The sequence below is a fragment of the Melitaea cinxia genome, chromosome 14 (genome assembly GCF_905220565.1).
Source record: "Melitaea cinxia chromosome 14, ilMelCinx1.1, whole genome shotgun sequence".
Classification (NCBI taxonomy): domain Eukaryota; kingdom Metazoa; phylum Arthropoda; class Insecta; order Lepidoptera; family Nymphalidae; genus Melitaea; species Melitaea cinxia.
In genome coordinates, this window is record NC_059407.1 from 796,975 (window position 1) to 823,827 (window position 26,853).

Here is a 26,853-nt window from a genome sequence, read left to right on the forward strand (position 1 = left end):
GACAAGTGACTTGTGAAATACAATTATTGTCAGTGTCATTTGAGAATCATACCAAAATCATACGGGTTAGCAAGAGGAATTGTTTTGAACGTCTATTGTATTGCGAAACCTTTACAATAATTTGAAAACAGTGCACAAAATGAGTGGAGTTCCCGAAAACGCCCCGGATCGTAAGTTAATATACCTTTCTTTTGTTCTAAAAATGTAAAGTTAATACTTTAGACGAATTACATCTATTTTTTTAATTTAGATTGCCCTGGCACTGAGAGCGCGGATGCTGGCAAAGCTTCCGCATGCGCTGGATGTCCAAATCAAAATATCTGTGCATCAGGTATAGGATTATGATACAATTATTAACATAATACTCAGTTTTTGTAGATACTGTTGTATTATTGATTATTACTTAAGTTTTATTGATGTATGAATATACCAGATAAAACTATCAACACTAACTTCAAGTACAATTAGAAAACAAACTTTTATAAAACATAAATTACAGTATGCTATATTCAGCAATAAGTGACACATATTAATTTGTGAGTCAGCCAATAACAAGTTTTTAAAAGTCACTGTTTAAGTAATATTTAACTTAATATTACCATTCACTTTTAACACAAGAGTTATAATTGAATGAGCGAAGCATAATTATTTAGGTCAATAAGTTCAATACATAATTACATTTTGGAATTATTTATTTTAGGAGTAGCAGCGGGACCAGATCCAGCTATTGAACTAATCAAAAATCGCTTATCAAATGTAAAACAGAAAATTATAATACTCTCCGGTAAGGGTGGTGTGGGTAAAAGCACTGTCACCTCTCTTCTCGGACACGCACTTTCCAAACTCAATCCTGATGTAAACGTAAGTCAATTTCTCATCACTTTCAATGACAAACAAAATTTTCCATATTACTTTTTATCATTTTATAAAACTGTTTATATTGTTGAGTAATATTTTACTCTGCCGTGTTGCATCATATCAATGTTTTTAAGATGTGTTTTGAGATAGATAAAACATTAATAGTTGTGTACCAAAAGGATTTATATGTGGTTTTAGCATTGTTATGAACATTAATATTAGCTTAAGAATAAATGTTTTAACTACCTACTTAGTACTTCTATTCTCCTGGTACTCTTAGTTCATATATACTGTGTACTTTATTTACACAATAGTAATTTTTTGTTTATTTACTTATTGCTATATATTAAAGTTGTTGAATAACTTCTTTGACAGATATTTATAATATTTTTTGTGAAATCTGTTTTATATTATTTTAAAATAGTTACTTTTTTTTTGTCGATAATATTTTGGAAGAAATGTGTGGAATTCCATTTCATGTAGATATAGGCTCTTACTTAATACTTGATATCAAACTGATCTGAGAATAGTGAAAAGGTCAAAATATTTGAATCCAATTTGAATGAAACCTTGGACCTTCAACACTAAACATACTTTACTGTGCTTACAAGGCTATCAACTATAATTTACATTTTATCTCTTAGTTAAAAAAACATTAACACCATAACATTTTTTTTTAGTGTGATTAAAAAAATTGGAAAATTGATCTTTTAAAACAAATATTTCTAACATTTTTGTAATAAAATTTATTTTACAACTATATTGTTGATTTTACATCTATATAAATAAGAACGAATGTTGCTAAGCACATAACTCGAGAATGGTTCCTTAAGGCCCACGGAAGGTTTTAATATTAAAAAAAAATTAAAAAATCTATTAACTTTTGATAGAACGAGGTCTGTCCAGGCAGCTAGTCTTAAACAATTTCTTTTAGCTTTAACAAAATTACACATAGATAAGTACCCCAAAACAATTTTCAACAAAATTTTAACTTTTTTTCCTGCTCTTGTCTATAAATTTATTACTTTTAAACATGTTCAAACTTTCATTCATTTCGTAAATGCATTAGCCAGGTCGTATGACCTTACTTCAAATTGTACAGATTGTACTTTAGTAAAAATAATCCGTTGTTTATTGACAGCTGACAACAAAGTGATCTAATTTAAACTATCGTATTTTAAAACTACGGTTTTTCATTGCCGATTCTTCTCTGCAGAATTTATTCGTTGTTAGCTTTGAATTGACTATAATTAATTCATTTATGGCCAGTTTCAATACTCTATCTATCTCTAAATTTGCTTACTAGCGATAGATTTTTGACACAATTTATATGGAGTTAACGTCAAAATTCTATCTCTAGTAAGCAAATTTAGAGATAGATAGAGTATTGAAACTGGCCATTAAACGAATATGATTTTATAAAGAAGGTTCTTTTGAAGCCTATTTGAATAAAGTAGTTTTAATTCTTTTTTTTTTTTTTGTTTAATTATTGAAAACTATAACATTACCCTATTGTATCTGGATCGTCTTTCATGGGAACTCCCGAATTCCATAGCCGCCTGAAGACGTGTATCGATTCCGAAGGTCGGTGGAAGATTTCGCGAAAAACAACCGTGCCGCGGCACCGCCTGGCACTGATATATAGGTCACTTTATACCATTGCAGGGATTGCTCATAATACTGCCATCGAGTAGGTACTTAGAGGTATTGTTATGAGCATTCCCTTGCTTGCTTGACATTTTTTTTTTGTCAATTTGTGAAGTTTAACGTTCAATCAGGTTATTTAAAGGCGAAGTAAATTGTTTTTCTTTTTTTTTTCTCAACGTGTTGAACGTTCGATTTCATCGAATTTACACACCGTGTGCAGTTTGATCCAACTTGAAAGATTGGCTATATTTCTCGATTATATAATAATTATATTCAAGAAAAAAGTAACGCGGTACGAAATTCGCTAGGTCGGCTCGTATCTAGTTATATATTAAATCGTAGGCAAACAGAATGCAATTTCATACTTATTAACATGTTATTAACTAATCAAAAAAATGATAGTGCTTGCTTACAAAAATAATATGAGTAAACATTCGAATAATATATATACGTAAAAGTATATATAGATATGTATACCTCCAGGTTACATATCTACATATACTTATATACATATGGATCTATATGACGCAAACGAATACGGGTGCAAGGTATTAAAATGAATTTGAACTACCAATCAACTTCGTGTTGATAGCTAGTTCAGCCTATCGCAGTCCACTTACAATCGCAGTAACTTTTTTATAGAATAGATTATTATTCTATTCTTAGATCATAAACGGACTTCATAAAGTGTCGAAAGTCGTACTACATAATTATAAAATTATACAACAGTAAAACAACAAAGCACATCAAACGTAATTATTCAAAAAGGTTTAACTAAGGTAGGGCTTAGTAGGGAATTTCCTGCTTAAAATATGGAGCAGCCCAACTGGGGTAGTACCTCGACCTTACAGAAGATCACAGCTAATTTAATACCGTTTTCAAACAGTATTGAGTTCCTGTGGAGTAAGGTGACCAGACCTCCTGGTGGGAATTTGGGATAGAGTCGGCAACGCGCTTGCTTCTGGTATTGCAGACGTCTATAAGCTTAGGTAATCGCTTATCATCTGGCAAAAAAAGACTTCGTCAAGTATTGGTATGTTGGGCAGTTATTAAGATGTATCACGACGAAGCGAATCGTTTATTAGGTCATTTAAATCAGGGCCGTCTTTAACCTACTAAGATACTGAACGATCGTACTACGTGAATCTTTTGATGTACCTAAAATTAGAAATAAGTTTATCGATAGTAAGTAATATTTGTGTGACCAAAACAAATTCGTTGGGTTGTTGGACTTATTGTCCAGAGTGCCCAAGAAGGGCTTAATGGACTTTTGGTACATAGTTGGACATTTTTGATGTTTTGTAATACAATAACACAGTTTATATATTATTGTTCAAAAGAGTAACTGCAGAGTTTCTTGCAGATTCTTCTCTGCAGAATCTACATTTCGAATCGGTGGTAGCTTTACTTTTTCAAAAATAATCATTTTTCGAAAGTTCTCTTGGGGCCTATTTGAATAAAGCTGTTTTTGGTTTTGATTTTGAATACAAATTTTAAGTAGGTATATGATGATTTTATTATGAACTAGCTGTGCCCGCGACTTCGTCCGCGTGGAATTAAAAAAAAATATTGTTCAGCTCACAGAGTTACAAAATAAAAATATTTCTAAGATAAAAGTAGCTTATGTTACTCCTTGTTAACCGACTTCCAAAAAAGGAGGAGGTTCTCAATTCGACTGTATTTTTTTTTTTTTTTACAACAGCTATCTGCCAGTGAAAGTCCCGTCAAAATCGGTCTAGCCGTTTCAGAGAGATTAGCCGGATTAGACAGACAGGCTGACAAAAATTGTAAAAAAATGTCATTTTGATATTGGGTTGATGGGGTCATTTGGTACCGTGCATACATGCATATATGCATTTAGGAAAAAGCGGTTGTTTTATTATTACAAACAGACACTCTAATTTTATTTATTTGTATCGTACCATTCTACCACCGAACCGCAAGGCATCGCATGAGTCTGCATCGCTACGTGGTTGAAATCCCCCCCTCTCGCACTAAACATTTTGCTTCCTCTTTCTTAATACGCACCGCAAAAATTTGGAATGCCCTTCCAGATTCCGTTTTTTCAAATAATTATTACTTGGGTATCTTCAAATCAAGAGTGAAGTCAAGAGGCATCTTCTAGGCAAGCGCGCACTATCTTAGGCTGCATCTTCACTTACCGTCAGATGAGATCGCAGTCAAGCGCTAGTCTATATATTTAAAAAAAAGTATAGACTAGAAGTCTGGGGTTACTATTTTCGTCTTCGTTGTTTCAATACCTACTTGTTTGATTAATGGCTCTTGGCCTTATTCGGTTCACGAGACATTGCCGTATTAGAAGTCTGGGGTTACTATTTTCGTCTTCGTTGTTTCAATACCTACTTGTTTGATTAATGGCTCTTGGCCTTATTCGGTTCACGAGACATTGCCGTATTTTATATACCTAAGCTTAAAAACGGTTAAGCTTTAAAACGGTTTTCTACATACATATAGGTATTTTTTTAGTCGACTGAAATTCCCAAGAATATTTTGAGCAGCGTGTTCAGAAAAATAAACTAACGCCATTATACATTCACATAGATGTTATTCATAAAAACCAACATATTTATACATTCACATAGATGTTATTCATAAAAAGTCGAGATTCGAGCTTTTCGATCTTATGATTTATTTTACTCTGTTGTTGTTCTGCAGGTGGGTATCCTGGACGCGGACATATGCGGACCGAGTCAGCCTCGAGTTCTAGGCGTTCGAGGAGAGCAGGTGCACAATTCAGGCTCGGGATGGTCACCTGTTGTGAGTATAAATTACATAAACATTTACATTAGCAGTTTTTATTTAGTTACATACATCTTTGTCATCATCATCTTCCTGCCCTTATCCCAGTTATGTAGGGTCGGCACAACATGTTTTCCTCTTCCATTCCTCTCTATTATTCGTCACTTCAGTGCTTACTCCTTTCTTTCTCATATCCTCACTCACACAATCCATCCATCGCTTTTTCGGTCTGCCGATCGCTCTTCGTCCTTCGACAATCATCCCTAACATTCTTTTACCGACATAGCGGTCATCCCTCCTCATTACATGCCCATACCACGCCAACCTATTGCTCCTCATTTTCTCTGTCACGGGTGCTACTTTCAAACTTCCCCTTATATACTCATTTCTAATCCGATCTTTCCTCGTTACTCCACACATCCATCTTAGCATTCTCATCTCGGCTGCGTGCACTCTTCTTTCATCCGTCACTTTTGTTGCCCAACATTCCGATCCATACATTACGACAGGTCTTATGGTCCAGGTATTTACATACATCTTTGTGATAATTATGTAACAGTTTTTTTTTTCTATAACCTTTCACAAAAACTAAGCATTAGGTAATATTTCGATTTTTTTTTGTATCATACTTTTCGTAACAATTGTGCTGGAAAATATTTATAAATTGTTACATATTTTTTAAAATACGTACAAAACGATGCTAACTGTACAATTAAAATGGAATCTTAAGTTACTAATACTAATTTACCAATATTTTCGACAGAGGTTTTCTGAGAAATCACTATCAGCGACAAGAACGCCTTTGCACTCTGTTTAGTTTTGTATAGGTATTTGTGTGGTAGTAATACATTTTCTTACGCCTATATATAATATTATGTACTTATCTATACATAATAATATTCTAGAACCTAGAAAATTTCTAAAATTCTGGATAAATATCTTTACGATTTAATAATATTTTATTATAGCCTCTTTGTTTTTATATAATAAATTTTCTCGTTATTTTATAGCATATAAAACTCAAAACAACATTTGATCGCATCAGAAATATGTAGTTTTTTTTTTAGTTTTTATTTAAGGACATTTTTCAGCATGGCTGAAAATGTCATTCCCATAATAATAGGTTGTGTATCAACTTTGTAATAGTACAATTAAAATCGTAACAACCCTTTGCGTCTTTGTCATTATTACTTCTCGTCTGGTCTGTCTTCCCACATCGAGTGTCATTTAGATAATAGTTCGTTCGCCTGTGATTTAATGGCTTCAATTAATGACGATCTCTCAAGCTACGTTGAATTATTATATATAGGTTGTAGCGGTTCTAGATGTGGAGAGAATTGAAACTCGATATTGACTAATTATTATTGAATTTATTTCTGATTTTTATACAAGTCTTGTTATTATTTTATACATCAATAAATTTTGACGCCGCGTTGGCGCAACGGTTACAGCCATGGATTGTACCCGTTGCGCTGGCGGTTGTGGGTTCGATCTCCGCACATGACATGACACATGACATTTGTATTGGCCATACAGGTGTTTGCCGTGGTCTGAGTGTTTGTGCAGTCCTTGTGGGTCTCCCCACCGTGCCTCGGAGAGCACGTTAAGCCGTCGGTCCCGGTTGTTATCATGTACACCTAATAGCGATCGTTACTCATAGTAGGGAATATATCCGCCAACCCGCATTGAAGCACTGTGGTGGATTAAGCTCTGATCCTTCTCCTACATGGGGAAAGAGGCCTATGCCCAGTAGTGGGATATTACAGGCTGAAGCGTACATCAATAAATTAACATTAATGGCCAGCGTAAAACCTTCAAGAATCTGAAATACGAAACCTACAAAGTTATAATATATGTATAAGATAAATCTATAAAAATAACGTTTTAATATAATAAAGTAAATGTTTACATGTTATTGAATGTCAATAATTATGCTATTACTTTTATAACAGCAATTCAATTACTATCATGATATGTCTATTTTAACTAAGTAGGTAGGTTGTTTAGGTATATATATATAAAATATAGTTTTAAAAATTCTCGTTCATTTTTAAGTTTGGCATTGTTTAAATAGACGAACTACTTTGATAGACTCGTTCCGCATGATACCTTTCGTGAGATCGTAACCACAGCTATAAAAAAAAATTGTGTCATTCATGTACATCACCAAAAAAAAACTATGGGTTCAAATCATATTTTATATAAGTTACATAAAAATCTAACAAAAATGCGTGATAATTAATTATTTCAAAACAATTCAATATTATTTTTATTTTCTAGTACGTGACTGACAACCTGTCTCTGATGTCGATCGGGTTCCTGCTTTCTAGTCCCGATGACGCTGTCATATGGAGAGGACCGAAGAAGAATGGTAATTATCTATCTATATAAACAAAAATGACTCACAAAATGTCTATGCGCTAAATTCGAGAAGGGCTGAAAAAATTATAGGCGATTATTTTAAAGTCTCGTAAGAAGTAGTAGAAGGTAACTTATAGAACGAAAAAAAAAAGCGCTATAATTGGAAAATTAAAAAAAAAAGTAGTGAATATTTCAACCTTATGCGTTTGACAGTTCGAAGGACAAAAAACGTCTATTGGCTTAGCTAATTCTTAATAAAAAAAAGTCTTACACTCAACCTGCTCCAGTAGGATTTACTATATCGGAAGTACAACTATTTATTGGTGATCATTGATTATTTGAATAATTAACATTATTCCCTACCTATAGACATTAGTTCTTATTGACAGTGTAAATGCTTTATCAAATAAGTACTCCTTTTTAGGTATGATAAAACAGTTTCTGAGCGAAGTCGACTGGGGGGACCTGGATTACTTGCTGATCGATACACCGCCAGGTAAACGTTTTGTTTAATTGCGATTACATTGTATGAGATTATTTAAAGATTTATATTTCTTTATACTGTATTGTATGACTGTGTAAATAAAACTATTTACATAGTTTATAATCTGTGAATTATAAGTCGTACTGTTCATACTAAGAAATTACTACTGTACCAAATAAATAAAAAGCCAAAAAAAAATATGAATACCTTTCATTGTCTGTCTCGGTCTGTAATTGTACAATTACTTGGTTTTCTTTTCAATATATCTATCCATGTTAATTGCTATACACGACGAAATAATTATTATACATAAAAATAACTCCACTTGATAGTTGAAAAATAATTTACTGTAAATTTTATTTATGACTAATGAAAATGTGTATGTTATAACAACAAAAAAAAATTAAAATAACACCGCTCCTGTGTAGTGGTGCCTGTATTACGTAATGTATTTGTGTGTAATAATAGGTACGTCAGACGAGCACCTATCAGTGGTACAATACCTGTCGCAAGCCGGAGTGACTGGTGCCATAGTGGTGACCACGCCACAGGAAGTGGCGCTGCTTGATGTGCGGAAGGAGATCCAGTTCTGCCAGAAAGTCGGATTGCCCATCATTGGTGTCGTGGAGAACATGTCGCTGTTCGTGTGCCCTAACTGCAAGGTTAGGATTTTTTTTAAATATATATGTGGAGTATGAAACATGGATGCACATGTTAGGGAAAGAGACTGCCACCAAGTGGGATGATACGGGGTGAATTAAAAATATCTTTATTTAAGTTTACTAATTACTTTTTGATCGTGACTTAACATCAATTCGAAATGCAAATTCTGCAGAGAAGAAGCAGCAAAAAAAAACTGCAGATATTCCTCTAAAAACATTGAATCAATGAATCGTCTTGAAATAAGAACGTCGCTTCGCTTCAGCCTGTAATATCCCATTGCTGGGGCTTCTTTCCACGTGTAGGAAGGATATATTCCCTACTATGAGCAACGATCGCTATCAGGTGTACATGATAACAACCGGGACCAACAGCTTAACGTGCCGAGGTACGGTGAAGAGGCCCCAAGGACTAATAACCAGACCGGAATTAAATCTAATATATAAAATTCTTGTGTCACGGTGTTAAACATTGAAGTCCTCCGAAACGGGTCGACCGATTTTAATAAAATTTTGTGGGCATATCGGGTAGGTCTGAGAATCGGCCAACATCTATTTTTCATACCCCTAAGTTATAAGGGGATTAAGCGGGTTAATAACATATATGGCAAAGAAACGTTTGCGGGGTCAGCTAGTATTTGTATAAAAACAAATATCCACTCCGAACGAGAATCGAACCCGTAGGTGTTTTAGGCGCCGCCGATACGACACACTCACCGTTACACCAGAGCGAACGACCAAAAACCTAACTGCAATGAGCCTCAGTCCCGCAGCGAGATCTTCCCGGCGGTGACGGGCGGCGCCGCCCAGCTGTGCTCCGAGCTGCGCCTGCGGCCGCTGGGCGCGCTCCCCCTGGACCCGCTGCTGGCGCGCTGCTGCGACACCGGCGCGGACTTCCTCCAGGAGCTGCCGCACTCGCCCGCCGTCGCCGCGCTCAGGGACATCGTCGCCGGTGAGCGGGCATCCATTAACCACATCATCATCATCATCATTACAGTCTATACAGTCCACTGCTGGACATAGGCCTCCACGAGTTTACGCCAAAAATAACGTGAACTCGTGTGTTTTGCCCATAGTCCCCACGCTGGGCAGGCGGGTCGGTGACCGCAGGGCTGGCTTTGTCGCACCGAAGACGCTGCTGCCCGTTTTCGGCATGTGTATTTCAAAGCCAACAGTTGGATGGTTATCCCGCCACCGGTCGGCTTTTTGAGTTCCAAGGTGGTAGCGAAACTGTGTTATCCCTTAGGCGCCTCTTACGACACCCACGGGAAGAGAGGGGGTGGCTACATTCTTTAGTACCGTAGCCACACAGTACCTATTAACCACGTCACAGCTTAAAGCCGCTTAGCTGAATTTCGAATTCTCTCACCGACCCCTGGGCCACAGACCCACAGCTTGCTCGCTGTCGTGACGCGATAGCTTACTTCCTTAGGAGTTGCCGCATTCGTCCGCCGTGGCCGCGCTCAGAGACTTTTTTCTATACATAACTAGGTCGGCAAAATATTTTACAGCTCACCTGGTGGTAAGCATGCTACGCGCACCTTAGCTTATAGACACGTGCAATGCAAAAAGCGTCACAAGCGCGTTTCTGACTCTACCCTCAACACTCACCAGGAACTCTGGCCACCTCATTCACCCCAAAAACACTACACAACTTGAGAGTAGTATTGTTTAGCTGTGATCGTTTAAAAGATCGAGGTTATTCCCCAGTCGGTGCTCCAGATTTTGAGCAAGATATTTCCTGCTGCGTCGTACCTCAGTTATTATTATTTAGGATTTAGTATGTACTAAATATTGTGGCAAAGTTAATATTGCTGAATAACATTGGCTACAATAATAATCAATATATTACAACGTAACCAAACGGTTAACGCTTGTGTTATGAGTAACAGCCGACTGATATAGCTAGTTTTTTCGATATATTTATATTGATAAAATTAGTACATAAATAAATACATCACAACCAGACTCGAGGCGGGAATCGGACCCACAACCCCCTAAACAGAAAACAGAGTCACTATAAATTACGCCGTCGGGCTACTAGTTGTAATTACCAATAATAATAATAAAATATTTTTGTTTTAGAAATCGTAAAGATATGCAACGAGAACAATGGTTCGTAGAAAAGCTTCAAGAAAATGCTTGTAAAACATGAAGCAACATTATAATAATCCTAGTCAATGTACAAATGATATATGAGACTTAAGAATTTATCAAGTATAAATAAAATATATATCGCTTTTATAACTGTGTTTTATTTATAATTCTTATTATTATTATCTATTTATTAAAAATGTGACCTATATTTAAGCGTCAGTTAAACAGCTTTAAAATTACAAAAACTTTGTAACAGTCTGTATAATGTTAATGACATAAAATACTTTCCAACTCATTTAGAAGACAGCTACAGTACTTCAATTTCCACGCAAATTACCAATTAAAGCTGTCTTTACTCTGTAGTATTTTCTTTCGTAGATACTGAAGTAATTGTAAGTAATCTTATGTTTTGCCTTAAATCAAAGCGAGAGAATTAATTCCCAAATTTTTATTACAGAATAGTTGTTGCATAGTTTTTTCTTTATTTCTTATGTATGAAAATTTTATAAAAACCTTCGAATTTAACCCAAAAACTTCTTACCGTCATAGGTCGAATTTTTGTCACTGTAATATTGAAAAAAAAAAATGACAAAAAACATTTCTTTAAATGTTTTGAATTGTTTTCTTTACATTATTCTGATATACACAACACTTTTTGTTGATCACTTGTTTCCAAACGATTACATTTGCTTTTTTTGACGTTGTCACGTGCATTTGACATTGACATTTTAGTTAAAAATTGGGATACGAATTAAGAGAGCCTTATTAATCTATTATGAAATTGTTATTAAATTAGTTTTAATCTTTTTGACTTTATTATATAACGATATTGGACGACCTTTTTTTTGAAGTAATCCGCTATTCAATGTGAATAGATTGTCATGTCACATAGAGGACTACAACAAACTGTATTGCAAAATAATTTCATCTTACTGCGAAGGAAAAAGTTTAACATTTAAGGTCTCCTAATGCCGGCTCATCGAGATGAAGAAGAGGATAAGCCCTGCAGAGCATGTTCAGATTTTAAATCTTGGGCTAAATTGCAAAATAAGTCAAAAGTTCCTATGCCGAATAAACCGGTAAGGTTATCTTTAGTTTCGTAACCATTACTTCCAGAAAACTAAAAAATAGTAGTATAATATAATGTTACTTTTTTTCAATTTAAAGAAAATGTGCTAAACACAAATCAATGTTAATCAAATTTTATACTTTGATTATGTGATTATGATTGAAAGATATATTAAATAGGTCAATGAGACAGTTATCTTTATCTTAATCTCTATTAAGAAGTGTAACTGTTACACGAGCTAATTAGGGCAATTTGAAATAGAAATGATGCTGATGCAATACTTATTTTGATCATTTATTTGGTGAATGTTGATGAAAAATTTTATTTCAATCATCATCATCATCATTACAGCCTATCACAGTCCACTGCTGGACATAGGCCTCCATAAGTTTACGCCAAAAATAGCGTGAACTCATGTGTTTTGCCCATAGTCACCACGCTGGGCAGGCGGGTTGGTGACCGCAGTGCTGGCTTTGTCGCACCGAAGACGCTGCTGCCCGTCTTCGGCCTGTGTATTTCAAAGCTAGCAGTTGGATGGTTATCCCGCCACCGGTCGGCTTTTTAAGTTCCAATGTGGTAGTGGAACTGTGTTATCCCTTAGTCGCCTCTTACGACACCCACGGGAATAGAGGGGGTGGCTAAATTCTTTAGTACCGTAGCCACACAGTTTATTTCAATAAATAGTGTTAAATAGTACAATACATAATTATGAGCTTTATAATACGATTTTTTCCTTCATATTGTAGCCCTCTAAACAAAGTAAGGAGTGTCCACTAGACAAAGATGAGCTGGGCAAATCAACATGGGGATTTTTGCACACGATGGCATCGTACTTTCCAGAAAAACCAACTAAGTCTCAATCAGAGGATATGACAAAATTTTTCAACATCTTTGCTCAGTTCTATCCATGTGAACCTTGCGCTTTAGACTTTAAAGAGGAGTAAGTAAACATTTTACATACCAATAAATTTAGAATATTAATTATAATAATAAATTTTTTTGAGGTAGGGCACAGTACGAATTTCCTGCTCGAAATATGGAGCAGCCCGACTGGGGTAGTACCTCGACCTTACAGAAGATCACAGCTAAATAATACTGCTTTCAAGCAGTATTGTGTTCCTGTTGGTGAGTAAGGTGACCAGAGCTCCTGGGGGGATTGGGTCAGCAACGCGCTTGCGATGCTTCTGGTGTTGCAGGCGTCTATAAGGTAATCTCCTACCATCAGGTGAGCCGTACGCCGTACGTTTGCCGATCTAGTTGCTCTGTTGCTCTCCAAGTATTGTGTTCCTATTATGTGTAAGGTAGCCAGAACTCTTGAAGAGGGTCGGGGGTAGGTTGGGCTAAAAGTCGGCTTTCCATCGGGCATATAATATGTATGCCACTTTTGTACTATTAAAACAAAAATAGATTTAAAAATTAAATTTTGTTCTTTTATTTTTACAGCATAAAAAAGCATCCACCAAAGACGAAATCCAGAGACGAACTTGCAAAGTGGCTGTGTGAAAGACATAACGTAGTAAATGTAAAACTAGGCAAGCCAGAGTTTGACTGCAGCAAAGTTCATGAGCGGTGGAAGGATGGCTGGCTAGACGGCTCGTGTGATTAACAACACAAACTACAGAAGAAATACCACCTGTATACTTAGGAATATAACTTTTAATTTATTTCCAATTTTTAACTACACAGTTTAAACTTTTACAATACAAATAATGTTTGCCTTAAATTCTTTTAGAATCGATTGATTAATTTTGTGGAAGTCTTCATTATGAAAAGTTTTGCAACTACACAATATACAGAAATATTTAGTGAGATTATCTAAAATAAATGTAGTTTTTATAAATCTTTACCATATGTGCAGGTAGTATTTTCACTGTAAAATCTTAGATATTTTTTAAAGTTTAAGGATTGTTTTACTGTAAAGGTTTTAATAGTTTAAAACTTTAAACAATTGATGCAGTTTATAAAAATGTGATAATAACCTAATTGTGTACAATACTTATATGTTATAAAAATAATTTAAATTTGTTTTTTTTTCTTTTGTTTTTATATTAAATATACCTCAATACATTGGAAAAGTGTACAAGTACTTACTATTTCTAGTATAAGTAGGCTTGAAACTGTTTTAATATATAGACAGATATAGACTAATTGCAGTGAATGACAGATTCAGTTTTAGTTTTGGGATCACAAATATTTATCCTGAGTTATATTCCATCTAGAGCCATTGACAACTCTGCGTACTTACAAAGACCACAGCTCTATTTAAATTATTAATTATAAGTTATAAACTTCCTTATATCTTAAAATGATAGCCCGGGTAAAGAGGGCAACCTCGAGGTCCGTACCCAGACAGACCCTCGGGCCTGTCAGGAAGACCCACACACACAACTTCTAAGAACAATTACTAAACTGAAAGAAGTAACACTTATAAAGCAAAAATATTGTTTGTGTGATTAATATAGAATCATTTTTTTAAGTACTTTCTATTAAATAAAAACCTACTAGGTTTCATCATCATCATCATCATCATTTCAGCCTATCACAGTCCACTGCTGGACATAGGCCTCCACAAGATCGCGCCAAAAATGGCGTGAACTCATGTGTGTAGCCCATAGTCACCACGCTGGGTAAACGGGATGGTGAACGTGACGGCTGACTTTGTCGCACCGAAGTCGCAAAGAATTTTATACTTAGGAAGGATTAAAACAAGATTTAATTTTATTGTAAAAAAAGTTGTATTTTAAAGTTATTTGAGAGATAATAATAGTTGATTAATGATAACTATTTAAAAATCACATACAAAATGTAGAATTTAATTCCTAATTAAACTTAACTCGATACAATATCATGTCAACGATTTAAATTTAAACTGTAACTAATTACGCCTAATGTATCATTGATTAAAGACACTTGATTCATACGTGTTCTTATAGTGAATCTCGGTCATTATTATAACATGACATTATTATTTTTGGCTGCATTACAAAATTTAGAAAATTACTACGACACGAAGGATATGTATATACTTCATATCATTTTTAGCGAAAAATGTAACCAACAAGAAAGTAATAAATTGCGATTACAGAGGACTTGCCTTGCTCGTCCTTAGTCCAACATTATCAAATAAACAATCAAAATCAACTTAATTGTCACCATGTAATGTTACACTAGATATAAAAATCAGTCACTTTCAGACCAAAACTTAGTTTGTTCTGATCACTGTTTCGACTGTTCTCATAAAAACTCCATCTCCCGTTCTATACCGACAAACTTCAATTGTTCTGTCGGTCCATATCTGTAAAAAAAAAATTTAGACAAGTCACTACACAGTATAAAACAAAGACGCTTCCCGTTGTCTGTATGCTTAGATTTTTAAAACTACACAATGGATTTTGATGCGGTTTTCTTAACTAGAGTGATTCAAGAGGAAGGTTTATATGTATAATACATGCATAATACAGTAGAGGAATATAGTATATTATTAATTGTTTTATCACTGTTAAGTTATTACCATTGCCATAAATAAAATAATACCTATTTATTAATTTGAGCGCCTATTATACTGTTACTTTACAAAGCCAAACGGAGAAGTCCAGAATGGATGTGTAATTTAAAGTTAACAGACTTTTAAAGCTACAATTCAAAGTGATAATTATGATTTGTCAATTGTGGTTTTACTTGCAAGGCCCCACTCCGAAGCTTTAAGTCCTACATTAACATAACAAGCCTGAGCAAGTCCAGGACAAAGACATACCTGTAGTCAAAGAACAACTCTTCTCCAGGCTGAATGGCTCTCTTGGCAAAGATACCGATCCTATGGTCACCGTTCACCATCATAACCTTCGCGTAGCAGTTGGGGTTGATCGAATGGTTGGCGAACCGTATCTTGTTACCCTTGCGCGTCGCGTCCACTACGAAGTCTATAGACAATGACATAATTTTATTATTATTTAATCTTCAAAGTTTGGTTATGTATCTAGTGTCACCCAGCAACCATAACTTAGTTGATAACGACAATAATGATTATGCCACTACTGGGCATAGACCTCTTTTCGTATAGGAGAAGATTCAGAGCTTAATCCACACTGCAGGTTAGCATATAACAGTCACAATATAATAAAAACATACCATTGTTGAGGTTGAAGAGGAAGGAGCACATGTACTTGTCATAGACCTTCCCGCGACGGTCTGCCTCGTCCTGCGAGATGATCTCTCCACAGTACTCCGAGATGAACTCGTTGCGGTGCGCCGCCTCCTTCAGGAAGATGCCCCAGCCAGCTACGTCCGATGGTGCCAGTAGAAGGTGTTTGTGCAGGCCTCTGTAGACATATTATAGTCAGTTATATAGTGGGCAGTCACTCACCTCTGCACGGACATGTCGCGGCAGTGGGGTCACTCACCTCTGCACGGACACGTCGCGGCAGTGGGGTCACTCACCTCTGCACGGACACGTCGCGGCAGTGGGGTCACTCACCTCTGCACGGACACGTCGCGGCAGTGGGGTCACTCACCTCTGCACGGACACGTCGCGGCAGTGGGGTCACTCACCTCTGCACGGACACGTTGCGGCAGTAGACGGGCGGGCGCGGCGCGGCGGCGGGCGCGGGCGCGTCGGCGCCGCACGCGGTGCAGAGGTCGGGGTCGCACTCGCGCACGCCCAGGTAGCACGGGCACTGCTTCGTGTTGCACTGCGCCTTGCAACGGCATCCCGGGAACCGGTTCTGACCTGCAACACATGTTACAATTCAGCCTGTAACATCCCTCTGCTGAGCACTGGCCTCCTTCTCTATGGTAAGAGAATGGTCGAAACTTAATTTACCACGCTGCTCCACTACCGGTTGGCGGATAGGTCTCCCACAAGGGCAGACAGCCAAAATGAAAACAAATATTTGTAAAAATACAAGCAGGAATCGATTTCGAGATGTTGTTATATTGTCAAAGAAAATAATATTGAACAAGCTCAATAACTGTAACGCGACGAGACTCACAGTCGCTGCTGCACTGGCAGAACTTCTCGCAGAAGTTCTGCGACTGCAGGCATGGGCACAGGCTGTCGCAGGGCTGGTTGGGGTGGTCGCAGGGCGTATAGTTGTACACGTGGTGCGAGGCGGAGTCCTTCTTGAGCTGTATCTTGCGGCAGTGCACGGACCACAGGCGGTGCTTCTTCTTCTTCTTGCGCGGCGGCGTGCACTCCGCCTCCACGCCGGCGCCCTCGCGGCCCGTCTCCGTCCAGTGCCGGTACACCTGACGAACGCACTCTTATTTTTTTTTTACACAGCTAGGTCGACAAAATCACTCGGTTAATGGTAAGCGATTACCGTAGCTAATAGACGCCTGCAACACCAGTACAACCACAGCTACGACACTAAAGAATTTAGCCACCCCCTCTCTTCCCGTGGGTGTCGTAAGAGGCGACTACGGGATAACAAGGTTCCACAACCACCTTGGAACTTAAGAAGCCGACCGATGGCGGGATAACCATCCAACTGCTAGCTTTGAAATACACAGGCCGAAGACGGGCAGCAGCATCTTCGGTGCGACAAAGCCAGCCCTGCGGTCACCAACCCGCCTGCCCAGCGTGGTGACTATGGGCAAAACACACGAGTTCACGTTATTTTGGCGTAAACTTGTGAAGGACTATGTCCAGCAGTGGACTGTATAGGCTGTAATGATTGAACACCAGTGGCATTGCAAGTGCGTTGTCGACCCTACCCCCCACCCCCACAGCACCTTACTCAGCATAGGAATACAACACTGCTTGAAAGCAGTATTATTTAGCTGTGTTCTTCTGTAAGGTCAAGGCACTTCCTTAGTCAGGCTGCTCCAGATTTTGACTTTGCATAATAAGTTATACTACTGCACGATTTTAATCGGTTTCTTATTACAAAAAAAAAAAAACTTGTGTCACATTCTGGTACAATATATAGAGATATTGAGTTTGCCACGTTATTACAGGATTTTTTACACTAAAATCTCTTTCACTCCGTCCGGGCTAGAGGAGTTATGTACTACGTTAGTATTTGTCATTCTGGTTGTCAACTGACTGCACTGGTAAAACTAGTCATAAAAGCAATCAGCAATCAGTATATGAACAAATCTGAAGATGAATATTAACCTGCTGGCAGGTCTTAGACAGCATGACCTGCGCGATGGCGCAGTAGTTAGAGGGAAACACTTTGTGCAGCGCGCGGAACAGCGACTGGTCCGACCCCGTCCACTCCTCGTCGCCCACCGTCAGACCTGCATTTTATATTACTTTAAGCCTGATATTTTATGGCATCTTATTTTATCCAATAAACAAATTTAATGACTTTGATATAAATTTTATACGTCAATCGGACATTTTAATGATACGTTAGACTAGGCACTTAGGTGTGGACTAGCCCCTATAATTATCTTCTCTTACATATACATTTAATGCATTTTATGCACAACCCCTAATAATTAATTTCATCTATAACGCAAATAATTTAATAGTTAATAATGTGCTCCAAGAGCATTATATTCCCATTAGAGCTTCAAGGAACTAACTTTTCATTTAGGAAATAAAAAGCTTTCAAACAATAATAAAAGTTGATAACATGCAATATTTACCGAGAGCATTGTAAGTAGCTTCAGCTGGTGGCTCGCTGGGCTTGTTGGTTCCGTTTGTGCTCCAGTTACTGTTGCTTGAGTTGCTGTTGCTTCCTGAAATTGATTATTAAAAATATATTAAATGATTAAATACGGTAATTGCACTATGTTTATTTTTAAACACAGAATATGTATGTACACAATCTTCATAAGTTTTTTTTTTGTCTAATCCAAGATCTATTCTTCTTTATGATTGCTATTTTATTGGAAGAAAAAGCACTGAGGTAGGGCACAGCAGGAATTTCCTGCTCAAAATATGGAGCAGCCCAACTGGGGTAGTACCTCGACCTTACAGAAGATCACAGCTAAATAATACTGTTTTCAAGCAGTATTGTGTTCCTGTTGGTGAGTAAGGTGACCAGAGCTCCTGGGGGAATTGGGGATTGGGTCGGCAACGCGCTTGCGATGCTTCTGGTGTTGCAGACGTCTATAAGCTACGGTAATCGCTTACCATCAGGTGAGCCGTATGCTTGTTTGCCGACCTAGTGACATAAAAAAAAGCTGCATATGAGTCCTATTCACCCCCAAGTTAAGTTAGTTTTTAAAGACTGTTCTAAGAATCTGTCGGGCGAGTCGATGTCGGACGGCCTGTGTCCACGCCGCTCCAGCTCCGCAGTATGTCAGGAGCAAGGCATCCCACCACCCCTAGTTCCCAAGTCCACCCACCCTTCTGGTAGCGGTTGCTGTCGTTGCTGTCCTCGGACGAGGCGTCGTTGGGCGAGTCGATGGCGGGCGGCTTGTCGTCTGCCGCCTGCTCACGGGCCAGTTGCTCCTTCATACCTTCCTGTAATACACATTCATTATCTATATTGTTGATATGTAAAAATTACGTCTCACTATGTACGTAGGCGATAAACTCCGTAACTACTGAACCAATTTTTATCAAATTTTGTAAGCATCTGTAAATTGGTCCAACTTGGGAGACAGGGTAGTTTTTATCTCATTTGGACTCGGTAGGTGGCGCTGCTATCGGTATCTAAGCTATCAAGTTTGGTAGCTGTTTTCCGGGCAGGACAACGTCTGCTGGGTCCGCTAGTCTTTATATATAAAATTCTCGTGTCACAATGTTAGTTACCATACTCTTCCGAAACGGCTGGACTGATTTTCTGTGCATATCAGGTAGGTCTGAGAGTCGGCCAGCATCTACTAACAGCATACCACTAAGTTATAAGGGGGGGAGGGGATTATGGGGTTAATAACATATATGGCAAAACAACATTTGCGGGGTCAGCTAATTATTTATAATAATTATAAGAAAATTGTCATAATTATAACCAAAGTTTAAATAGTTGAAATTGAAGATTTTGTTGCCAGACACTATAATTTAGAAACTTCAACTTCTCTAATTAGAAATTGTAAATATGTTAATTTTTGTTTTTTTCGTTTGCAAGCTGTGTTCTTTCAAATTTAATTAGAAACATTCAGTACATAAGATTGAATGACCTCGGCAACACTAACATAATTTAGGCTCCTCTTCTCTCTCTAAGTCCATTAGCGATTTACTTATATTTAAGTTTAGCTACCTTTTTTGAAATAATAAATAAACTCACCAGTAGCATATAACAGTTAAGTCCACAGGGTTCTGAGAAAGGTTTTAAGTCTGGACCCTTTCGTTTTGACAGATTCGGCCTGGGGTGACACGCTTGAAGACCTGATTTGAAGAAATTATATTAAAGATCTTAAAAATTACATATTCAAAATCATTTTTGATATGAAGAAAAAATTCAATAACAATTTAACCTTTTATACAAAAATTAATTTAAAAAGTAACTTATTTTACTGTGGTTTTCTGTGATAGTTTTTTTATTTTATTTAATTTTTTTTTTTTAATACTGGCATGTTCATAGCATGTTTTATAGTTTATCATTCATTTAAGATATAATTATCTCATACTAGCTAATGTTGTGACAACAATTATAACAAAAAAATGTATGTAAAAACATTTAAAAATAATAATTAAAATAAACATAATTACATGATGATAAAAATAAAATATGATGTTTAAAATAATATACATAAAATAAACAGCAAAAAAGGGTTAATCGTTTAGATAATTATATATATTTACTATTGAATTTTTAATTTCTTTTTAAAATTTTGCCAATTTTTTAATTCAACATTTTGATGAAATTTTTTAAACATTGAAATAGCGAAATAGCCAAAAATAATGGGTATAAAAGATGATGTTTTCCATATATTTATATCAAACCTTACCTGTGGTCTGACTTCCTGTCAGCCGAACAGAATAAGATAATCGGTAAGGTGTACAATATATTCATAAATAATTATTAACCATCATTATAATACACAAATTACTACAAACTATTCTAATATTAAGAGTAAATATGAATACATCATATAAAAATAAATTAATAAAAATATCTTAAATATAATACATTTTTATATCGACTAGTAATCTTTATACTAGTCTACTTATAAATGCTAATTTTAATAAAATATTTAATTAATTCCAAAGTCACTACATGATAACAAAAATAAAAAATAATAATTTTGAAATCCAAATGTGGATTTCATCAAATCAATTTAATTTAGAATCATATTACTATATTTTACATTTGTTATTTGGTGTTTCAAGACACCATTAGATACACCCGCAAATGAATTTAATTATCAGGCCACGATCACCAAGGTTAGGGCTACCATCAAATGGCTTACTAAAGCTATAAAATTTGTTTAAATTTATAGCCACACTGCATGTTTGACTAGTACAGTCCAATTCTTTGTTCATTCGCAATTTAGATTTATAAACCCCTAACTGTATCATATTTTTTAAGTTTAATTGGATTTTCTCCAAAATGTGTGTGTATGTGTATGCGTATGTGTGTCTGTACGTGTGTATCATTACAGCCTATACAGTCCACTGCTGGACATATGCCTCCACAAGTTTACGCCAAAAAAAAACGTGAACTCATATGTTTTGGCCATAGTCACCACGCTGGGCAGGCGAGTTGGTGACCACAGTAGTAGCTTTGTCACACCAAAGACGCTGCTGCCCGTCTTTGGCCTGTGTATTTCAAAGACAGCAGTTGGATGGTTATCCCGCCATCGGTCGGCTTCTTAAGTTCCAAGGTGGTTGTGGAACCTTGTTATCCCTTAGTCGCCTCTTACGACACCCACGGGAAGAGAGGGGGTGGCTAAATTCTTTAGTGCCGTAGCCACACAGCACAGTGCATGTGTATGTATGGGTGTCTGTGCGTGTGTGAGGGGAGAGGGTGGGGTCACTCACGGTGCAGGAAGCAGTCGTACTTGAAGCAGCGGCGGCAGAAGAGCGTGTGGAAGGAGTGCATGGTCTGGTCGCGCGACACGCTCTCGGCCAGCGGCCCGTCGATGTTGGGCGTGCACTCGGGGGGCAGCGCCAGCGGGTCGCTGCGGGACGTCAGCTCGATGTACCTGCGGGGCAGGCCGCACTGGTACACACGTACACCCGTACACTTTTTAATGTCAAATAGGCAGGCATTTGACCACAATCTCATGATCATGATCCGCATTGTCTCCACTCTCCACCCGCTTGCCACGCGAAGACCCTGCTCCGCATTGTCTCCACCCGCTTGTCACGCGAAGACCCTCGCCTTGTTCCACGGTTGCCAGGGGAGTAGTCCATCAATCCCTTGAGTGGCAGTATCATTTATTTAAGGCCATTATACCACGTCCCTTACAAAATATATTCATCATTGCGACACCTGATGTTAAGTGACGATGCGGTCGAAGGTGGAGCATGCCTGCCTAATAACAGCCTATTCACTCTGGCCTTGAAGGCACCCAGATTGTATCGTTCGGGAAACACAGATGCGGGCAACGAGTTCCATTCCTTAGCTGTGCGCATCAGGAAAGTAGTGCCAAAGCGTTTTGTGCGCGTAGGTGGCATATCGATGACATAAGGATGGAACGATCGACCGCGCCTAGTGTCCCGATGGCGGAAGGTTGTTGGGGGAATTAGATCCTGTAATTCCTTCGCACACTCACCGAAATATATTTTGTAGAACACCGACAGACGAGCTACCCTACGCCGATGATCGAGACTTTGCAACTTTGTAACACTGCTCCACCGGCATCATTTATTGATTACTTAAGGTCACTATGAACACTTTTAAGGGAAAATAGAGCACAGCCGAAAAAATCCTGATAAATATCTAGAGCAGCCCGTCTGGGGCAGTATCTCAAGCTTACAGGTCACAGCTAAATGACACTGTTCCTAAGTAGTGTTGTGTTCTTGTGGTGAGTAAGGTGCTCTTGGGAGTATTGGACGTAGGGTAGGTAATCCACTTGCGATACTTCTGGTGTTACAGGTCGTTGTTTGCCGATCTAGATGTATATAAAAAAAAGTCCTTACTTGACCATAGTATCTGCGACGTCACCGAAATATCAGGTATCTCAAAATGAAAATAAGTCACAGTAATCCATCCACAAATAAGAGCAAAAATGCTAACAACACTCATCAGTCAAATAATACACATACTTCTCACGAAGTTCCTGCGCAGTACCCTTGTCTGGAAACTGAGAGCTGATGGCCTGGAAGATGGTGAAAATTGGGAATTGCTTCTCAAATACGATCTTCTTTTCTCCGTCGTTTGACTCCTCTTTATCCTTGTCCTTATCCTTCTGGTCTTTTGCAGCCTCCTTCTGGAAATATATTTTGCATGAGTATTATTACTAAAGTATAATAACTATCTGATATTCTAAGACTTTCTATAAAACTTAACTTGATAGTCACTAGACAAAAACAGACATAGATACTATGGTTACTTGCTTCTAAGAGAAGCAAAATTTAAACTCACAGAAATCTAAGAAATATATTTAAATAACATAGAAATTTTGGACTGCTACTAACTTCTTGTGTTTATTAAAATAAACACATGCAAACTAAAAAAAAAGTTAATTAATATAAATACAAAAACACTTAAAAAATAAATAACATCAAAAATATTCCTATTACCTCTTTCTCTTCTTTAGAATTACGCAGTTCCCGTTCCTTCCTCTCTTCAGCCACTTCGTCTTTAGTCTGATATGCCACCAGAGCATGCACCAAATCAACAAACAGTTGATCGTCTATAAAACCTCCTTCTTTATCACCTGCAATAAAAAATGTTACATTTGATTATACATATTCCTAATGATATAACAATGTCTGCTGCAGATGATATTTCAAGTTTTTAATACTATCAATAATAGCTTGAAGAGATAATTGTAGTATTAATAGTGAAGGAATACCTAAAATAGGTTCAGCGGACTCATATTTTAGAAATTACTATCAAAAATTTCTCTTCTATTTACAATTATATAGTTATGATGTGTTTAAGTGTCAAAATACTAAATTACATCTTTTCATGTTAAAAAGATTCAGCCTGTATATTAAGATGCAGGTCTTAGTGATGTTAACAAAATCTATGAAGTTAATATAGTTCAAATAATTCATATATTATTAAAATCAACTAGCCGATTCCTTTTAAAATTCATAATTAAATAATAATATTATTTTATCTCAAGCAAACGAAAACTTCTGCATATTGATCAGATTTCTTTTAACCATCTTTAACGTAAGCATGATTCTAATAACTATTAATGATTTACTCGTCAATGAATGATAATTAATGCAGTAAAATTTATGTAAATTTTTATTTACAGAACTACCAATTATCACCAGAAATAATCTAATAGAATCACGTTAAGAAGCACGAAAGCGTGATCTTGTGAGGGCTTGTGAAGTGTTGTCCTAACTTGAAAGCAAATGTTCAAATTAATTGATAGTTATATTAAGCATTGATGAGTGCCACACACCTATGTTGATATTTTTAATTGAGTTTGTGGACGGGACCAATTAAAACCCAACTTTTACATATAATTTATACACATTTCTTAAAAATCCACAAGGAAATATAACTACAGATTGTAAAAACCTGATTTTTATGGTTTATTTTATATAGCAAACACAATTTTTTTATTTTTTATTTTTTATAAGATCCTCATACAGGATGGATTTATAGTAATAAGATTTCACTAGTATAGATGAAAATTTGTATAAGCTGTATAAGAAGTTAGAAGATTGGCTGTTTTAATATAGTCAATCATCACATTACTTTATGCAAAATATTAAATGACAAAAATGTTTGAAAAACATAAAGATAATTCAAACACAGACTCAATGCGCATAATACAACTCCACTCTATCTCCAGAAGTTCATCAAAAACCAAAAATATTATTGACTTTTTGTATGTTTTGATTTATTATCACTTATAACTCTCACTAATATAGTTTATACTCAGTTAACAATTTTTGTGTATTACTGCTTGTCAACTATGGTTACAAAAAATATATATAAGATCATACAGATTCAAAATAATATGAGAAAACAAATAATTTATTAATGAACTTGGGAGCATAGTAATGGGTATTGAATGTGTTATGGACCTATGGTTCAATCCACAAACAAGATAACATGGTGTAAAGCCGATGTACCATGCACTTTCCCATCGTAGTTCTTTATGAGCTCCTCGATGAATGTACCGTCCTGGTCCAGAACCTCGTCACCCATGTACGGAATGTTGTGGAGTACAGTCTCGTCTTCTACCATAAAGTTTTTCTGCGTCGGTGCCCATGTATACATTGTCGGTATTGGATTGACTGAGTTTATTATTCTGATTGGGGCTTGCTGTGTTGTCACTGCGCCGGATGCTGTGAATATATAGACTCATAGTAGTTTTCAGGAAAAATCCTTCTTGAATTTGCTTGAAATATAGATTTATATTTTGATATAATTGAAAACATTTGTTTATCACAAAATGTGTTAAGTAACTTTATCTTTTGTTATATAAAAAAACAGAAACTAAAAAGAATTTATATCTTTGAACAGGCAAATGTAAGTTATACTTAATAGTAAGAATCAACTCAACATATTTGCGTCAATTCTAATAGGAATATAAATAATGATACTACCGTCTGTATATGTGACTTCAGCTCGTTTCATGAGGCTCTCATGGCTCGAAGTCGGCGCTGGAGGAGGCCAAAAGGGCCTGCGTCCACGTTCTGTCACTTCACTCTCACGAGCTTCGATAGCCTCGGACATTAAGCGCAAATTCCTAGCCCATGCTACCTTCACTTCGTCAGCCCGCTTGAATCTCTAGAAATTAATTATCATCATGTAGTCAATGTAGACGACCAAACAAACAAAAACGAATGCAAGTTACCTTACCTTTACTTGTCTTAGACGCATATATTCCGATTTCACTCGTTTTTTCCATTCTGCGGATACCTTAGATTTACTCATATGGTTAATCTGTTTTAATAATTATATAGTCAATATGGTCGTATTAATTATTTTATTTAATAAACATTAAAACAACAAAACGCACGGCCCGGTAGCCACAGATAACTAATACCACAGAGGCACAGAGTACATTGAATATACGGGTCAGGGCTGCCAGATGTACGATTTAAATCGTACCCATACGATTTTTTTGCATTTTTACTCATGTACGATCGCTAGACCAAGATCGTACACAAAATGTACGATTTTTATATTCCTATTACCTGGAAGCATTTCATAATTAAAAAAACGTCATCCACCGGCAAGCACGAATTTAGGAGAACTACACCAACTACCTAACGCGTGCCTATTTCTTTTACTTGAATGAAGTCTCTTTGAATAATCATATAAGAGCTGTATTTGTTTGCTTTCTAACAAAACTAATATATATAATATAGATATTTTCTCTTTCGGTATTAATTGCGACTTAAAAAAAAACACATTTTGAAATAAAAAACAATTTGAAAATTATAAAACACTGGCTCAATTTGCTTTAAATTTGTTATGTTTTCACCATTACTGTGCAGATTGTGAACGAGCATTCAGCAAAGTTTATTTAATCAAAACAAAACTTAGAAACAGTTTATCCAATGATACACGTAAGTGCAAATTATTAGCTAAGCAATCAATTAAGAAGAAACGAAAATTTTACGAAGTTTAACCCAACAAATTCTTTTATTAAAAAATATGACCACAGAAAATTTTATATGAGTGTAACAAATAGTTTTATTACATTTATTTTCTAAAACTAAACGAATTTTGATAATTTATAATAAAAAATTAGTACTTAGTCTTAAAGGGCTGTACGATCTTCTTATTTCAAAATTTCCTTAGCATACGATTTTTTTTTTGTAATTGACGTACGATCACACTTTTTGTGCACTTGGCAGCCCTGATACGGGTATATACATTATATTATATAACTAATACTAAAAATTATGTTGATTAATTTGAACCATTGAA

General features: G+C 36.4%; 3 protein-coding genes across 3 annotated transcripts; 2 read left to right on the forward strand and 1 right to left on the reverse strand.

Moving 5' to 3' along the window:
* Positions 1–34: 34 nt before the first annotated feature.
* On the forward strand, positions 35–11,013 carry LOC123659513 (cytosolic Fe-S cluster assembly factor NUBP1 homolog). Its single transcript, XM_045594725.1, has 9 exons — positions 35–170; positions 251–331; positions 701–861; positions 5,182–5,283; positions 7,546–7,636; positions 8,051–8,122; positions 8,579–8,772; positions 9,535–9,721; positions 10,855–11,013. The coding sequence occupies exons 1-9, from the start codon at positions 140–142 to the stop codon at positions 10,890–10,892; spliced, it is 957 nt and encodes a 318-aa protein (XP_045450681.1). The 5' UTR covers positions 35–139; the 3' UTR covers positions 10,893–11,013.
* Positions 11,014–11,591: 578 nt separating this feature from the next.
* Positions 11,592–13,960, forward strand: LOC123659514 (FAD-linked sulfhydryl oxidase ALR). Its single transcript, XM_045594726.1, has 3 exons — positions 11,592–11,945; positions 12,682–12,875; positions 13,379–13,960. Exons 1-3 carry the CDS (start codon positions 11,835–11,837, stop codon positions 13,539–13,541), a joined length of 468 nt encoding a protein of 155 aa, XP_045450682.1. The 5' UTR covers positions 11,592–11,834; the 3' UTR covers positions 13,542–13,960.
* Positions 13,961–14,651: 691 nt separating this feature from the next.
* On the reverse strand, positions 14,652–25,960 carry LOC123659464 (histone-lysine N-methyltransferase E(z)). Its single transcript, XM_045594677.1, has 15 exons — positions 25,777–25,960; positions 25,521–25,704; positions 25,044–25,259; positions 23,523–23,659; positions 23,046–23,209; positions 21,816–21,979; positions 20,119–20,219; positions 19,235–19,352; positions 18,530–18,622; positions 18,051–18,175; positions 16,924–17,179; positions 16,484–16,661; positions 16,064–16,254; positions 15,690–15,855; positions 14,652–15,230 (listed from the first exon to the last, which is right to left on the reverse strand). The coding sequence occupies exons 1-15, from the start codon at positions 25,849–25,851 to the stop codon at positions 15,170–15,172; spliced, it is 2,229 nt and encodes a 742-aa protein (XP_045450633.1). The 5' UTR covers positions 25,852–25,960; the 3' UTR covers positions 14,652–15,169.
* Positions 25,961–26,853: the final 893 nt, after the last annotated feature.

Excerpts from the sequence above, each read along its gene's own strand:
- LOC123659513 (XM_045594725.1), top strand. The coding sequence starts at position 140 with ATGAGTGGAGTTCCCGAAAACGCCCCGGATC. Across the intron at positions 7,637-8,050 it reads GAGAGGACCGAAGAAGAATG|GTATGATAAAACAGTTTCTG; the intron begins GTAATTATCTAT and ends ACTCCTTTTTAG. Across the intron at positions 8,123-8,578 it reads GCTGATCGATACACCGCCAG|GTACGTCAGACGAGCACCTA; the intron begins GTAAACGTTTTG and ends GTGTAATAATAG.
- LOC123659464 (XM_045594677.1), bottom strand. The coding sequence starts at position 25,851 with ATGAGTAAATCTAAGGTATCCGCAGAATGGAAAAAACGAGTGAAATCG. Across the intron at positions 25,705-25,776 it reads TGCGTCTAAGACAAGTAAAG|AGATTCAAGCGGGCTGACGA; the intron begins GTAAGGTAACTT and ends ATTAATTTCTAG. Across the intron at positions 16,662-16,923 it reads CTGCCAGTGCAGCAGCGACT|GTCAGAACCGGTTCCCGGGA; the intron begins GTGAGTCTCGTC and ends CATGTGTTGCAG.
- LOC123659514 (XM_045594726.1), top strand. The coding sequence starts at position 11,835 with ATGCCGGCTCATCGAGATGAAGAAGAGGATAAGCCCTGCAGAGCATGT. Across the intron at positions 11,946-12,681 it reads TTCCTATGCCGAATAAACCG|CCCTCTAAACAAAGTAAGGA; the intron begins GTAAGGTTATCT and ends TTCATATTGTAG. Across the intron at positions 12,876-13,378 it reads GCTTTAGACTTTAAAGAGGA|CATAAAAAAGCATCCACCAA; the intron begins GTAAGTAAACAT and ends TTATTTTTACAG.